At 38.9% G+C, this 18,151-nt stretch overlaps 1 protein-coding gene across 3 annotated transcripts in view; it reads right to left on the bottom strand.

Annotated features, from left to right (window-relative positions):
* VAV3 (vav guanine nucleotide exchange factor 3) overlaps window positions 1-18,151 on the bottom strand; it is a 398,937-nt gene that overhangs the window by 117,919 nt on the left and 262,867 nt on the right. For all 3 annotated transcript variants that reach the window (XM_024235630.2, XM_054530500.2, XM_054530501.2), the window contains exons 16-17: window positions 15,367-15,468; window positions 14,957-15,057 (exon numbers count right to left, since the gene is read on the bottom strand). In XM_024235630.2, the coding sequence (XP_024091398.1) occupies window positions 14,957-15,057; window positions 15,367-15,468 (203 nt within the window). The remainder of the gene's footprint in view (window positions 1-14,956; window positions 15,058-15,366; window positions 15,469-18,151) is intronic.

Here is an 18,151-nt window from a genome sequence, read left to right as displayed (position 1 = left end):
AGTCATAAACTGCAGGAAGCACTAAACAGTGGGAGCAGTTTAAGTTTTCCATCCAAGGAGATTGAGGAAAGCTTTCTACACGAGCTCCAAAATCGGGGAAACCTCAGCTCTTTTGGGTTCAGTGTTCATAAATGAGTGTGCACCTGAATTTCAATTCAAAAATAATTATTTTTTTCTGATTCTTCCCATAGAAGTGTTTTTAGGTCCTTGCAAAGTAAGTCTTTTACAACATACTTTAAATGTATTGTTCATGGCATAAAACCTATGATAACCCCATGTGTCAGTAGTTGTCACACCACGTTCCATGAGGGTTCTCTGGGTGACCCCCAGGAAGAGGAAACAATGGTATTTACGGTGGTCAAGTAGCTACGGAGACACTTGCACCTCTTCATCAGAGGAGCAGATCCAGGAACAGAAGTCCTGCATTTACAGGCTCTTCATATCTTGTGCAGGGTTTGGCTGCCAGGCGGCCAGCTCTTGGCACAAGAAAGGATCCATCATAGAACACCACAGGCTGTGAGACCCAGACACAGCATTGATGAGACTGGTACAACATTGGGAACAAACTAGACTTAGCTGTCTACCTTACTCAGCTATCCCTCCTTTATTTCCTCCCTTGTCATTGTCTCCTGCTTTCTTCCTCTGGTGTCTCATCAAGAGAAGCAACTTTCCTCACATTTCTGATTAGGTGCTTTAAGAAATGCTCTACACAAAGCCTCCTCTGTGTAACCCAGATAGGAAAAATTGAACAGGGGCTTTGTGCTGGATGCAACTCCAAGGGCATGAGTCCTTTAGTAGGGCTTCCCCTTTGCCTTTCTCCTTGCCATCCCTTCCTGTCCTCATGGCCACCACATTCACCGTCTGCCAATGAGAGGCCTGCTGCATTCATGGATATGGCACAGAGCTGTTTGCACTCTGATCTGATCATGCTGAGTGTACCACATAAATAGCAGCTCCTGGAAGTCTGTTTTTATTTAATCATGTTTCATGGTAGGATTCTGTAAATTTTCTAAGAATAAGGCAAAAGCCAAAGGAGTATCAGTAACTCTTAGAATCTGAGTTCAGAAATTCTTAGCCAGGCTCCTGTATTTATGCTTTTGTGCTTGTGACAGTGGCTATACCATTAAACAGACTGCCTCCTTTATAAACACAATCTAAACTGTCATACCCACACCAATGCAATAGCCTGTTCACTGACACTAAAATAACAGTAAGGAGAGAAAGGAAAACCCAACTGCAACACTGAAAATACATATATTTTTCAAAGTAAAGCTTCATTCTGGCTGAAAAAATGGAATAAGAAACCTTTTTGTATGAAGTATTCTATGGAAAAGTTGCTCTAAGTTTTGAAGCCTGCAACCCCATTTTTACTTCCTTTTGGTATCCACCTGAAACTACTATGGTGGGCACTTGGATCTCTAGAAAACTCTGTTCATGCCTTAGTTCTGCAATAGAGCTGAGACAATTAGGGCTGATTATCATCAAATCTATTTTGGCTGTACTCTGACCTAGAAGAAAGGTTGGCTGCTGGTTGAGATGGGATGAAAAAGTCTCTCTTTCTGTATCTCTATTTTTCTCCTGGGAACTTTCTTAGGATTGTAATTCAATTCTTCAAGTTTCCAAAAGTTTTTAATCCTCAACTTATATTTACCCTACAGCCTACTTCTCAGGTTCCTATTGATCAAACTATAAAACGTTCTTCCCCTTTCAAGAACCTTTCTAGATGGTGACTCATGGGGCCTCAAGGGGTTTATACCTTGCATTCTTTCATCATGTCCCAACTGGCTTAATATATTCTGAGAAGTGGTGTTACTGAGGTGCTTGGAGCCTTTGCAGAACTCCATCTTCAATGCCAGCACAGAGCTCAATGTGCATTATTCGTGTAAGAGAAACAATTTTCATGTAAGCTTTAAATTTCAAGTGAAAATTTAAATAATTTTCACTTGTTTAAATATAAAATTCAGTCCTATTTTATTTGTTTTTCAATACAAGTGGCTCTCAATTCATACATTATTGCACAATTTGCTTTGTCTCTTATCTGAAGTTCTATTCAGACTAAACAAATCAATGTCCAGTAAGACTGCCTGTCTCAACAGGGGCCACAGAAAAAGTAATTACCAGTACAGTTTTTGAAGGTACCTTATCATCATGACTAAAGTGCTGTTTCTGTGAGACATTACAACCAAAAAATGGTTGGACTGATCAAATCTTGGAGAAAGTTCACTTTCACAAACGTTATGTTCACTACTCAGATATACAGCAATGTTTTAAAAAGAAAATAAAGCAAACCATAAACTATAAATAATACTTAGAAAGAGGCTTTGATTTCAAGTCTTTTCAGGGGCTCTAATGGGAATACAACCATATAATAGATTCCAATTCACATTAATAATTATTAATGTACCATTAAACTGACCCAAATAGATGGAAGGAATAATAACTACTCAAGTATAAAATTGTCTTTATGAGTTTTAAGTAATATTATGCAGAACTAAAGTCATTTTTGGTTATGAAATCAATGATCAATCTTCAGCTCACATAAAAGTACTGTGATAAAATGCCTAGCAGTAGAAGGCTGAAATAAAATTGTATCCTGAAAGCTTATCTTTTATGCTAAAATATAAAATATGATTTATAAAGGAGCCCGGTTCAGACACCAATGTGGGTGCAGGTTCTAGGTAGCAGTTACTCAGTTTTAAACCACTAAGATACCACAGCAATGTCCTTCCAATTAGGAGTGGCTATAGCAGCAGCAGGAGCAGCAGCTGGCCTAGATAAAAGTGCAATTAAACAGATAAGCAAATGGGGATCTGCTTCAGTTAAATATTAGGGCAGCTGAGGCTTGCACTCTCACTAAAGGAAAAGATGCATTATACCAAAGTCGTTTGCTCCAGCAATATTTCCCTTCCAATGTTATTTTGTTTAAACTGAGAGGATGCAAAGCAAGCTATATTGGTCAATGGCAGCGTAAGAAGGGGGGACCAAAGGGGCTTAGTCTTGTAGTGTAGTGGGGGGAAAAGCAAATGTCCACAAAGGTTGCTGTCTGGGATTAGACCTTCGCAGTGGTGTACTGTGAGAAGGAAACGACACCCTAAAATTACATTAGCTTTGCAGTGACTTGTTCAGAGAAGCTTGCATAGTGGAGTTCATACCTATTCATTATTAACGTTGGAAAGTTTTGGCATGCACTTCAGAGCTCCTGTATGTGTTGATCATTGAGGTTGCCATAGTGAATGTGAAGAAGTCAACTCAAGTTCAGGGAAAAGGAGAGTGGAACTGCCTGCCCTTTATATCCATGCAAATCCTCAAATGTTAAGACATAAACTAATCACCCAACATTCAAATTTGTTTCCAAGTTGCACAGTTTGTCTTATGAACAAAATAAACTTAACACATCTTTTTTCATACTTCAAATGTACTTGAGTTAATAATCTGTCATAATCATATATTAATATAAATGAGGTGCTTCATTCAGAAATGCACTGCATTTTTGTCAAGTAATTATCATTTCCAGGGTGAATGAAGACTAGATAAATTTAAGGGATATAGAGCATGAAATATAGAAGGTTTTCCAACCCAAGGAAGACAACATGCAAAAAGGGCTAACTTGAACAAAAAGAAGTGTTAAGAGATACCTCAAATGCTTAATAATATTTAGCCACATCCTATAACACCATTAAAAATTATATTCTGGTTGAAATAGTCCTATTATGGGAAAAAGCAACAACAACATGATATTAAGTGCCACTCCTCTGAACTTGGTACTAAGGGGTGGACACAAAAGATGAGAAACATATTCCAAACAGCAAAGGAGCATATAATCTAACAGGGGTAGAGACAGACACCAAATAGTCCATGTGTTTCATTACATTGCCCAGCTCCCTTGTAGTTAGATTGAAGCCATGTGACTAGTTTTAGCCAATGGACTTGATAAAAAATGGCACTGCTTACTTCCAGGCTATGGGTCTGTAAATCAGCAACCCTAGAACCCATGTGTCAAGTTGGCAAAGTCACAAGATCAAACTGATCTGGGTTCCCTGATTAAAAGGGAGCTACTCTGAAGGGCCACTGAACCCACAGTAAACAGTGCATGTGTGAGAAATAAACTTTTATATCTTAAAGCCAATGGGACCTGGGGGTTTGTTAGTTACCACAAAACAGCCTAACCTTGGCAAATGCATAAAGCCTACATAGAAATAATTAGAGAACAATTTAATTCAGGCTACCATTGGATGGTCAAGGTACAGTTAATGATCGGCAAAGAGTTCGGACAAAGTAATGAAAGGGTGGTCCTTGGAACTGTTCGGAGAAAAGGGAGCATGTTTCAGGGAGAGGAAATAGTAAGATCCAAGTGAGAACTCTAGCAATTGGATTGACTGGATCACGGAGTAGATTTTTTCAGAAAGGGAGGCATTTTTGTCATCAGGCAGTCTGTGAATTGCTTCATTTTCTTGCTACTTATTAACCTAACCCAGGTGTCTCCTCTCAAAGGCCTAACAGTCGATGCTTAGGCCATGAGCCTTTCCTTGCAAAAATACTAGAAAGGAATCTAAAAGGTCTACCTAATTTTCTACCTTTCATTCACAAAGTACCAGCCAGGGATTCAGGTAAGGTTTTTATTCCACTTTTCCACAATCTAGTCAAGCTCTAGTCTCTGCAAAGGTGGAACCAAAACTGTACAATCCCCCGCACTCTCCTGTTTCTGATTCTAAGATTATAGTGATCTTCAGGGCCCAGAAGCCCTGCTGCACTACAGTGGTACTCATTTGTCTGTCCATTTGTTGATCCATCCACTCACTCCATTCCTCACTACTTCCTTGAGGTCAAAACACCAATTAGGTGTGGTTCCTATCACTGAGAGGCCTGCAGTCTAATTGAAGAGATGAACATAGAGTCAATTATAATAAATGTGATAAAAGTAAACATATGATGTCAGGGGAGTACAGAGGACTGACAGACTAATAAAGCTCAGGCATTAGGAGTGTCAGAAAAGGTTTTCAAAGTGGGGGCAACATCTGCATTGACTTTTTAAAAATGAACATTAAGTTTACTAAACAGAAAAGAGAAGGAAAGACAGTAAAATAGAAAAACAAAATACATGTAGACACATAGACATGAAAAAAAGTTGTTGGAGAACTGTGAGTAGTTAAAGAGAGTTGTGTTATAGGTTGGGGGATAGGAGAGTGGTAAAAAATGGGCTGTACAAATTACTTAGAACTTTGTAGGCCATATTGGAAAGTTTGGACATTATTCTGTAAGAAAGGTAAAGTATAAAGTACAGTATGTGAAAGAGTGAAACCATCAGACTTAATTCTAATGGAAGATAATTTTATAAATTATATAAGAATAAGATTAAGAGCAGGGAGTTAGGAAACTTTTGAGTTTTTCAAGCAAGGGACAATGAGATTTTCTGTGTATATCAACACCATTATCAATGCATTCTAGAGAGACTTAGGAGGAGAGCTAAGAAGAACAGGAAAGTGAATCAAGATGAGGAAGACGCTGACACCCAGGTCTGTTTGAGTGTTTGGGTGGTGGGCCTTTAACTAAGACAAGGCATAGGAGAGGGAAGTTTGCGGTAATGACTAATGAGGTTGATTTTAGTTATAAGACATTTGAGGTCACTGCAAGACGCATGGGAGGGGATAAGTAAGGAGAAGATGGAAATTTAAAATTCATACTTCAGGAGAGAAGTCTTATGCACAGATGGACCTCTATCTTCCTGGGGTGTGGGTTGTAGCTAAGCCAGGAAAGTCAATCAGATTTCCAAAAGATGGCATGGGGGCATGATGGGTTGTGAAGGATAGCATCAAGGAGGATGATTAGCAGTGTTAAATGAAAGAGAAAGGTCAAGTAAGGTAAGGCCTAAATGTGATGTCCTATGGATCTGTCCATTAAAAGGTAGAGTAAAAGATTATCTACCTCTCATTGAGCCCCGGGGTTACCCTGTCATTTTGTACAACTAGTGCCTCTTCTCCATTTGACTATCCCTTTCTATAAAAAAGTCTGATGTTGAATAAAGACAGCATGCTCCCCCCCTTAAATTTTTTATTTTATTATTTTTAATTGACACATTCAAAGCCAGGGGTTTTAAAATGTTTTGTCCTGCTTTGTAATCAAGTACCTAACAAAGTTTAGAGAATGATGCTACTTTTTAATCAATGATATCTGTCTAAGTAAGCATTATCTACAATCACAGGGAACCAACAGTATTACACATATTTATGGGGTACAGTGTGATATTTCGATATACGTATACAAAGTGTTACAACCAAATCAAGATAATTAGCATATCTATCACCTCAAACATTTATCATTTCTTTGTGTTGGGAATATTCAAAAAATCTGCTCTTCCAGCTATTTGAAAATATACAATAAATTGTTGTTAATTATAGTCAGACTATAGTGCTATAGGACATTATAATTTATTCTTCCCATCTGGGTGTACTTCTGTATCCATTAACCAACCTCTGCCTACTCCTCTTTTTGGAATTGTCTTTCACGCCAACTATCCAATGTTTATAACAACTCCTACTAGTCATAGCTTTCTGGATCACAAGTGGACTCCTGACCCACACTGATCCAATCAGGATCTCTTTTTGTTGCTTGAGAGTATAGTTAGACTATGTTAAACATTATTGCTATAAAGCTCTGTAAAGTATGGGTGAATTTCAAACTACCTATGATTTAATGTTATGGGGGAGTCTGATCTATGTAAACATTTGAGTTTGTCTTAAGTCAGTAGTACTCCCTTGCTTTCAGTTTGGCTGTTGAAATGATTTCCCTCAAAGTCAAGTTCTGCTGAAATCATATCACACTCTTCTACATGCAAAAGCCCTATTCAAGTAAACTATGTCTCCATCCCCTGGATATATCTTATCCCTTTTTCTGCCCTCCCCTACACCAGCATTTCCCCCAAATCCTAGGCCAGTCATGAAAAACTATATTACTGAACTGCAGCAAGCAATTATTCCTGGATGCCCAAACAAAGGATCACATAAGACTTAAGTCAATGTTGAGCTTGAGAAGCTGAGAAGCAGCTCATAAAGTCTAGCCTGCCCAAGACTTCAAAATAGTACCTACTTTACCACATTCACATCAGACCTACCAAGCTCAAACTCACAATCTACCCACAGTTACCACCTATACCAGGGTGAGAAGGAATGAGTATGAGGGGAAGATGCCATGGCTTCCAGCTTTCAGTAGGTACAGACTACTGATGGAGTGATAGAGATTCTTCTTCCCCCTGAAGACATTGCCCCTTATAAGGGCTACCCAGCAAACCCCGATCTGATAGTAAAAAAGGAAGCCTCCTAGGCAGGTCCTTACCATTTCATACCACTAATGAACTATGAGCATTCGGTGTTACTGGTCTCTCAAAATCTTGAGCAGGAAAGAACTTAAAAGAAGGAGAGAGGGAGAGAAAGGGCACCGATGTATAAAACAGAAGGGGAATGGAGGTCCATGGAAATACGCAAAACAGGGAAAAGAATCGAAAGAGCAAGAGAATATGTTACAAACTCCAAAAAGCAAATTTAGCCCGAGGTTTTGAAACAACATTTTCCTGCTTTGTAATGAATTACATAAGAAAGTTTAGAGAATGATGTTACTTTTTAATTGAGGATATCTTAGTAAGCATTATCTACAATCTGCAGGGCACTAACAGTATTATTCTTAGTTATCCTATTTTCATATATTTATGACCTTGTTTCTTCATCTTAAAATAAGAGGCCCTAGAACTGAATGTGTCTCAAGTCCATCCAGTCTTGAGAGTTTCCATGGGAAGAAGGTAGGTATGGTCCCCAGGGATGCATGTCTTCTCGCAGCACTACAGAACATTCAAACCTAAAAACACTGGGTAGTTACTAATTTAATTAAAGTGTTCTGCCTAAAAAACAATTAGAAAATCACTCCCTTTCACTGAGAAAGGCAAGCACATGATTACTTACTAGGATTCAGTACTGGGTTTTTGACACATCTGACATATCATCATCACAGCTCATTCACATAACTAGTAGCAGAGCCCAGTGGTAAGAACAAACTTAGGAGCTGGCCTGCCTGGATTTGAATCTTGGTTGTATTGAATAAGCAACTTAGACAGATTGCATATTTCTCTGTGCCTTGGTTTCTCATCTGTAAGATAAGTATATCAATAATACCAACTTCACAGAATTTATATAGGAGTAAATGAGTTAACGGTAAAGTACAAATGGTCCCCAATTTTGGATGGTTCATTTATGATTTTTCCACTTTACAATGGTATGAAAGTCACATGCATTCAGTAGAAACTAGACTTTAATATTTGAATTTTGATATTTTCCTGGGCTAGCAACATGCCCAATGAGACTCTCTCATGATGCTGGGTGGCAGCAGCTAGCCACAGCTACCAGTCAGCCACGAAATCACAAGGGGAAGCAAACAATAGAGTGTACTGTGTTGCCATATGATTTCTGCCCAACTGTATTTCAAGTACTGTGAGCACGTTTAAAGTATGATAAGCAAAGCTATAATGTACAATAGGTTAGGTGCATTGAATGCAGTTTTGACTTACGATAGTTTCCACTTACAATGGCTTAATCAGGACATAACCCCATCATTAATGGAGGAGCAGCTGTATTGAGAACAGTACCTGGCACTAAATAGCGGTATTTGTTTAAAAAGATTTTAAAATCTAAGTGCATTATTGGCCCTATTTTACAAGGTGTTAGTCCATTCTCACACTGCCAGAAAGAAATACCTGAGACTGGGTTATTCATAAAGAAAAGAGGTTTAATTGACTCCCAGTTTAACATGGCTGGGGAGGCCTTAGGAAACTTACAATCATGGCAGAAGGCAAAAGAGCAAGTCTTACATGGAGGCAGGCAAGAGAGCAAGCCAGAGCAGGGAAAACTGCCTTATAAAACCATCAGATCTCCTGAGAACTCACTCACTATCATGAGAACAGCATGGGGAAAATGCCCCCATGATCCAATCGCCTCCCTCCCTTGATATGTGGGGATTATGGGGATTACAATTCAAGATGAGATTTGGGTGCGGACACAGAGCGAAACCATATCATTCTGCCCCTAGTCCCCCCCAAAACTCACATCCTCATATGCAAAACACAATCATGCCTTCCCAACAGTCCCCCAAAGTCTTAACTAATTTCAGCATTAACCCAAAAGTCCACAGTTCAGTCTCATCTGAGACAAGGCAAGTCCCTTCCAACTATGAGGCAGTAAAATAAAAAATAAGTTAGTTCCTCCCAAGATACAATGGGGGTACAGGCATTGTGTAAATACACCTGTTCCAAACGGGAGAAATTGGTCAAAACAAAGGGCCTGCAGGCCCCATGCAAGTCTGAAATCCAGCAGGGCAGTTACCTCTGACTCCATGTCTCATATCCAGGTCACACCGATGCAAGAGGTAGGCACCCAGGGTCTTGGGCAGCTCTGCCCGTATGGCGTTGCAGGGTACAGCCCCCCTCCTGGCTGCTCTCACGGGCTAGCAATGAGTGTCTGTGGGTTTTCCAGGCACACACTGCAAACTGTGGGTGGATCTACCGTTGTGGAATCTGGAGGACCGTGGCCCTCTTCTCACAGCTCCACTAGGCAGTGGCAGTGGGGACTCTGTGTGGGAGCTCCAACCCCACATTTCCCTTCTGTACTGCCCTAGCAGAGGTTCTCCATGAGGGCCCTGACCCTGCAGCAGACCGCTGCCCGGACATCCAGACATTTCCATATATCCTCTGAAATCTAAGCAGAGCTTCCCAAAGCTCGATTCTTTCTCTTTTTTTTTTTTTTTTTTAAGTTGTGATAACAGATTTTATTCAGAACAATTGCAAAGGAGAAAGAAATCCAGGTTCAATTTCAAATACAGCATGGACAAGTGGAGATTCATAGCCAAGGAGGAGGGTGAGGTCAATGGATGGAAAATTACTGAGAGGAAACATCACATATAAGGGGGATTCTGGCTAAACTGACTTGATAGGATTCTTGGTGAAGGTGGGCCAGGATGATCACATACCAAAGGTTATGGGGCTGAGGAATTTGAAAATCCACCTTCAGTTCTTTGAAAATCTGCTGTCTATGTCACTACAATTAAATTATAAGTGCAAGTGAGTTGTTGGCAAGGCAGCATGCCAAAGCTGAGTTAAATAGCTAGGAAGCCTCTACAGATAAATATCCTTTTTTTTAAATCAAATTTTGTCAGTAAGTATTCTTAAAAAGGTGAGCTTACAAAAGCCAAAGTGATTGAACATTGTTTCATGGTCTATGCAGTCAATTTTCATCTTCCTTATGGCCTGAAAACAAGTGGCCATGAGCAATGAGCATTTTTTAAAGTTTTATTTTATTTATTTTTTATTTTAAGTTCTAGGGTACATGTGCAGGATGTGCATTGTTACACAGGTAAATGTGTGCCATGGTGGTTTGCTGCACCTATCAATGCATCACCTAAGAATTAAGCACAGCATGCATTAGCTATTTTTCCTGATGTTCTCCTTTCCCCCACCCTGCTGACAGACCCCAGTGTGTGTTGTTCCCCTCCCTGTGTCCATGTGTTCTCATTGTTCAGCTCCCACTTATGGGTGATAACATGTCGTGTTTGGTTTTCTGTTCCTGCATTAGTTTGCTGAGGATAATGGCTTCCATCTCCGTCCATGTCCCTGTAAAGGACATGATCTCATTCCTCTTTATGTCAGCATGGTATTCTATGATATATGTACCACATTTTCTTTATCCAGTCTATCACTAATGGGCATTTGGGTTGATTCCATGCCTTTGCCATTGTGAATAGTGCTGCAGTGAACATACGCATGCATGTATCTTTATAGTAGAATGATTTCTATTCCTCTGGGTATATGCCTAGTAATGGGATTGCTGAGTCAATTGGTATTTCTGATTCTAGGTCTTTGAGGCATTGCCACACTGTCTTCCACAATGGATGAACTAATTTACATTCCCACCACAGTATAAAAGCATTCCTATTTCTCCACCACCTCACCAGCATCTGCTGTTTCTTGACTTTTTAATAATTGCCATTCTGAAGAGTGTGAGATGGTATCTTACTGTGGTTTTGATTTGCATTTCTCTAATGATCAGTCATGTTGAGCTTTTTTTTCATATATGTGTCAGCTGCATAAATGTCTTCTTTTGAGAAGTGTCTGTTCATGTCCTTTACCCGCTTTTTAATGGGGTTGTTTCTTTCTTGTAAATTTGTTAAAGTGCCTTGTAGATTCTGGTTATTAGATCTTTGTTAGATGGATACCTAAACCTCAACTCTTGACTTTTGTGCATCCACAGGTCCAACACCACATGGAAGCTGCAAAGGCCTGGGGCTTGCACCCTCTGAAGCAACGGCCAGAGCTGTACGTTGGCCCCTTTTTGCCATGGCTGGAGCAGCTGGGAACACAGGACACCAAATCCTTAAGCTGCACACAGCAGTGGGGCCCTTGATCCAGTCCACAAAACAATTTCTCTCTCCTAGGACTCTAGGACCATGATGGAAGGGGCTGCCATGAAGACCTCTGCCATGCCCTGGAGACATTTTCCCCATTGTCTTGGCAATTAACATTTAGCTCCTCTTTACTTATGCAAATTTCTGCAGCAAGCTTGAAATTCTCCCCAGAAAACGGGTTTTTCTTTTTTTTTTTTTAATCTAAGCAACTTTTATTTCATTTTACTTATTTTTCTTTTTTTTATTATACTTTAAGTTTTAGGGTACATGTGCACAACGTGCAGGTTAGTTACATATGTATACATGTGCCATGCTGGTGTGCTGCACCCATTAACTCGTCATTTAGCATTAGGTATATCTCCTAATGCTATCCCTCCCCCCCTCCCCCCACCCCACAACAGTCCCCAGAGTGTGATGTTCCCCTTCCTGTGTCCATGTGTTCTCATTGTTCAGTTCCCATCTATGAGTGAGAACATGCAGTGTTTGGTTTTTTGTCCTTGCGATAGTTTACTGAGAGTGATGATTTCCAATTTCATCCATGTCCCTACAAAGGACATGAACTCATCATTTTTTTTGACCCAGCCATCCCATTACTGGGTTTTTCTTTTCTATCGCATCATCAGGCTGCAAATTTTCCAAACTTTTAGGCTCTACTTCTCTTTTAAACATAAGTTCCAATTTCAAATCACCTCTCTCAAGTTCAAAGTTCCACAGATCTCTAGAGCGAGGCACAATGCCACCAGTCTCTTTACTAAAACACAGCAAGAGTGACCTTTACTCCAATTCCCAACAAGTTCCTCATCTCCATTTGAGACCACCTCAGCCCGAACTTCATTGTCCACACCATTATCAGCATTTTGGTCAAAACAATTCAACAAGTCTCTAGGAAGTTCCAAACTTTCCCACATCTTCCTGTCTTCTTCTGAGCCCTCCAAACTGTTCCAACCTCTATCCATTACCCAGTTCCAAAGTCGCTTCCACATTTTCAAGTATCTTTATAGCAGTGCCCCCAACTCCGGGTACCAATTTACTGTATTAGTCCGTCCTGCCACTGCTATAATGTAATACCTGAGACTGGGGAATTTATAAAGAAAAGAGGTTTAACTTGCTCACAGTTCCACATGGCTGGGGAGGCCTCAGGAAACTTACCATCATGGCAGAAGGTGAAGCAGGTACATCTTACATGGTGGCAAGTGAGAGAGAGAGCAAGAGCAAGAAATACTGCCTTATAAAACCATCAGTTCTCATGAGAACTCACTCACTGTCATGAGAACAGCGTGGAGGAAACCCCATGATCCAATCCCCTCCTGCCTGGCCCCTCCCTTGACACGTGGGGATTACAATTCAGGATGAGATTTGGGTGGGCATACAGAGCCAAACCATAGCATAAGGGAAGAAACTAATACTTACAAAGGGTAAGTAAATGGAGTTCAAAGTCACCCAGGGAGTAAATTGTGAAGCTAGGATTCAAACAGACCAAGACTCCAGAGCTTGTAGATTTTACTGCCACAGACAAAATGACTTATGTAAGGACAGAGTACATTGAAATAATTACCTAGGAACAGACACTGGGAATATATGACTCTTCTATTTGACTAGAGTAGGAATTTTCAATGATTTCCTATGGACTTTTATAATGTAAAAGTTAAAAAATTTTATGTCCTTTTAATGCCATACTTGCGTATTATCTTAAAGTTTGGTGCTCATTAACTTTCCCATCCACATGTACTCCAGATCATGAATACTAAATAAGCCCACGTCTTTCAAAAAAAAAAAAAAAAAAAAAAAAACCTGACTTTTTTCACTATATCACCTTAGATTAAAATAGTAAGTTCTCACTTTGCTCAGGTACTGTGGTAAGAATCAACATTATCTCACTGGATCCTCATAATAATCGTCTAACTTACAAAATGAATAAACAAAAGCTCAGAATATTTAAGTAAATTCCCCAAGCTCCCACAGCTAACAAATGGCAAAGCTAGGATTTCAACCGTCTCTGCTTGACTCTAAACTATTCTCCTACACTATTTCCTTTAGAACCATGCCAACTATGGGATCATTTTACATTCTTCACAGATATCATCTCATCAAGACAGGGCCTTGGCATTTATATAAACATTAGCCTACTGTGAGCAAATAAAATGTTAACTGTCTCCAAAGAGATTAAAGAATGGGGCATATAAAGATGGAACAACAAAAATTCAAGTGATAAATTCTATTGGGGTGACAAAGAATAACAACACTAATTTTTATTTCTATTGTATTTTACAACTTTGTAAACTGTTTCTGACTTTCTGATAGATGTAAGAAGTAAGTTTATTTAACAGCCCTTGAGTAAACTGCATAAGCAATCCGACCCCCATCAGTAAATATGCAGGGACATTCTGAAGACGGAATGAGCTCATGCAAGAAGATGCCCAGTAGAGCACCCAGGCAGGACAGGCACAGTGTAGGTGCTCAACTCATGCCAAGATCTGCCACTTTACAGCTGCTCATGCCTAGCACAAAGAATGGCACACAGGGTCCTTTTAAAATGTCTGAGAGGAATGTGCTATGATCTCAGTCTTCTAACAGGATTCACCTTTTCTACAATTGCCTATTTTCTAAACTCAGCTCTGAAATGAGCTATTCTCTGTTTCACTCTTTTTCACATTATCCAAAATAATTCAATGTCCACCTTTTCCTTTGGGAAAATCAAAGGTTGACATGGCTACCTTTTGAACTCAAGCTGTTAAAGATCCTTTCTTGTGTTCAAAAGTTTTAGTGATTTTGAAAGGTCTTATTGATAAAAACACAGAGAAACTCGGGAAAAGGACAAAGAGAAAAAAGAAGAAAGAGAAAGAATAAAGAAGCCAGAAAATAAAGCGAAGGAAGAGAGCCCAAGAGGAGCAGAAAGAGGCAATAGGCTACTGAAGGCATAATTGCCAGCCGTCTTAGAAACTAGCTCATGTAACAATCATGCAGCATTATTTTTAAAAACCAAGGGGAAAATATTTACATAAAACCCAAAAGATATATGCTCTTTGTTAAGTGCTGCAAAATGACAATGTATTCAATTCATTAATTCATGAATTAGTCTGTGTGATGTTTACTTCTGGCGCCATTAGCATTCCTGAGCTAAATATTTAAAAGAATAAAAAGGAAATTTAAGAACTAAAGATAGAATATATTCTTTCTGTTGTTTTTGTTACTCTATTTTTTTGGCTATGTTTGTATGGTTTTAGTCATTTATTTAGGGCTTTTAATGAAATGAGTGACATGAAACCATCCAACTCCCTCTTGAAGACCTCTGTCTCCAAGATATGTATAAAAGTCACACAAATTTTAAATAATTTAAAACAAAGTTATGCAGAAAACTCAAGTAAATTGTAAGCATTCTTCTAATTGTGCTTATAAATAATAGTTTCAAAAGCAGATATGTTACAGTAAACACATATTCAGAATAAATTAGGCCTTAATTATGTTTAGCAAATTTTATGTCCTCATTAAAAACAGAATTGCCACAATAAACATGACTTACCACCAGAATTAACTCTGCCACAATTGTCTACTCTTCCCAAACATTCTTTGTGTGCTCTCGCTCCACACTTAAAACATAAATAGCCTTGATAAAATGTTCCCCTGAAAGGTGAAATAAGAGAGTGGTATATTAAACGGTGCAAAATTCTGCCCATATGAAATTAGTGCAAGAAGAAGAAAGAAAGTATCAACAACGCTCTTCAAGGTACCCCCTCAGTAGAGGGAGAGGAGCTTGCCAGAGCTTCTGAAAGGACTGTCCAGGCAGAAAGCCTGGCAAAGGTTTGTGGGATCCAGACTGCTAAGGCAAATTCCCCACTTTAGAACCTATTGGCTAGAGGGTTAGAAAAGTCTGAAATACTTAGCAATTATATCAGTTCCTTTAAACTGAAAACCAGGACTGAGCAGGCTTACCTCAGGAGCATCTGGCAGACTTTGCAGGATGTGACTCGAGTGAAGGTGTGCATCTTGAAGTCGTGGAAATTGGAGTCTGCGTAGTCTGGCCTTATGTTAGACCTATAAAAAGGAAAAAAATAACTTTCTATAGAAAGTTTCACAACAAAGCTGAAATTTAGTCATCTAAACCCTAAATTCATCAAAATGACATCAGGTAGAGATCTGATTTAAGCAAAATGACTACTAAATGTGCAATGTTTTCTAAGCCAAAAGTATGCTATGCATTAAAATATGTACCAGAATCTGGTTGTGTGGGCATAAGCAACCTGGAAGGACATAGCAACCTAATCCTCCTCAGAACTGAGCATTCTCAGAGAACTTTAACAAATGGCCACATAGCTCAACTTTCCTGGAAAAAAAAAAAAAGAATCCACTGGATACTCATCCTATCTGATAGTTCCTTGTCTGTAGCCACACCACTGAAATATAAACTAGCAGGTGAGGGTAGGAGGGAGAAGAGGGTCATCTCTAAATAGATGTGTGGACAACATAATGGTCCATAACAAGGAATACAGTAATTTTATAGAAAGTTTTAAAATAAAGCATTAGTGTGATCATTAAAAAATTAACATTTCACTTTACTCACAATCTAAGTAATAACGAAACAAAATAATTTTACCATTTATTTTATATTTTATTTATATTATACATACAAAAGTTATTTTGCACACCACAAACTAATATTCTTTGTTATTTACTCTGTGCCAGAGACCGTGACAACCATATGACATTCATTTCTTCATTTAATCTTCACATCAATCCAAACTGCCTGGCACGAATAATATCACTAGTTTACAAATAAGAAAACTGACACTTACTCTAAAGTAAAGCTTACCCTTAAAGAAAACAGCATGATTGGGAACTCTAACTCAGGTCTTTGCTCTTGGCCACTGAAACTATAGCTCAAGGAGGAGATTCAGCAATGTTCATATTAAAATAATCAAATTTTTGTACTTAGTAGGTATTTTGAAAACATTTGACATTTTTTTTACATTATTCTTGGCTTAGCTATTTCGGTTGCTGCAAAAGTAATTGAGGTTTTTGCTATTATTTTCGATGGCAAAACAAGGCAGAAAATTAGACTAGGATAAGTTAAAGATGGATACAAATCAGGGGTACACCTAGAAAGCTAAAATGATATGCTCCAAGACGTTACACGCAATTTGAGAGATTGTAGGAAAAGCTTGAGATACTGATGAGCCAGGATTTCCCCTTTTATAGAATACAGCAACTCTCAACCACACAGAATCCTGGTGAAATGAAGCATAACACAGGCAGGCGACCAGGCATCAATCTCTGAGGTACCAGGAGATGCCTTATGAAAAAACATTCGCAAAGGCAATTGGAGTAGCAGGCAGTGATGCAGAAGTGTCAGAGAGGTCAGCCTTCCAATCCATCTGCTGAATATGAGCGTGCTAAAAATGAAATCAAATATTAGTGCCATCTGGGATTTCTCTGCTCTGTGCTTCTGGTGACCTCACTTTTTCGGAAAATGTTCCACTGCATGCTGAGAATTATGGACATTTCCATAGAGGCATTTTTGTGTTACTGATTAAAAATTGCAGAGCTTTTCTACAGAAAAGGAGACACAGGAACATATAAGGATCTAGAAATAAAACTTTCCTCACATTGTTCAGAAAACATTTGATTCTTGAGTCCATAAAGCCATGCATTGAAAACTCCATCAAAACCTGTTTCCTTAGTCAGGAAGGGCTGTTGGTTCATTTGTTTCTGAGCATCAAGGTGATAGGGTCATAGATGATTTGTCAAATAAGTTTGAGTCCTGGCAACCCAAAAAATTCGTCAACCTGGAGTTTTCAAACAGAAGTACATCTCCTTCAGGCAGAAACTCATGTAAATAAGTTCCAAACAGGTAAGAAGTTAATTAATTTCAAAAATCTGCCTCGGACACAGGTGGAACATCCACATGCACACACACGAACATACCGGAGTTGTGTTTGGACCACTGGTATTTAAAACTTTCATGAACTAAGAATAAGCTGAACTTTCAGAAAATAAACAACTGAAAGGGGAAACCACAAAGCCACTAAGATATTTTACAAAAAAATTATGATGAAAAAGGTTCTGAAAATATTGTTAACAGTAGCTGCCCTATGGGAATAAAGACTTCAAGTGGTAGGTAAAAGAGTAGAAAGAAACTATTAGAATTATTTGAAAACTATAATGGTAAATTATTTTTAAAATCTAGAATCAAACACTAAAGAATAGATGTTAACTCTATGACCCCGAAACCGCTGCTGAGGCAGTATTGAATAAAAAGCATAGGTAAGGACAGGAATCTGAAACTAGACCACCTGGGCTTACATCCTAACTTGCAAATCCGTAGCAGCGTGATCTTAGGCAAGTTAGTGAGTATAAAACAGGAATACTAATAAAACCAAACTCATCAAGTGATATATGTAACGTGCTTAGAACACTGTCTGACCCATATTTGGTGTTCAATCAATGTTGGCTACAATTTATGAAGTGCTGATTCCAAATCCATATAATAAGGGTGTGATCATGATAGTGCTGTGTGAGTGGTAAAGAGTCCCTTTTTAGGTCTGTGACCAAGTCCCCAGAGGACACCCATTCTTCTGAGAATATCCAGCACAACGACTTATATGTTCAGTGTCCTTGGGACTAGGAATCCATATGTAATTATTGAAGTGCAAGAGGGTAACTCAAGAGATGGCATGTATGAAAAACCTCATGTATGAAACTGTGATCCCTTCAGTTCGCA

Source organism: Pongo abelii, chromosome 1 (genome assembly GCF_028885655.2).
Source record: "Pongo abelii isolate AG06213 chromosome 1, NHGRI_mPonAbe1-v2.0_pri, whole genome shotgun sequence".
NCBI classification, from domain to species: Eukaryota; Metazoa; Chordata; class Mammalia; order Primates; family Hominidae; genus Pongo; species Pongo abelii.
This window is presented reverse-complemented; position numbering and strand designations above follow the sequence as displayed.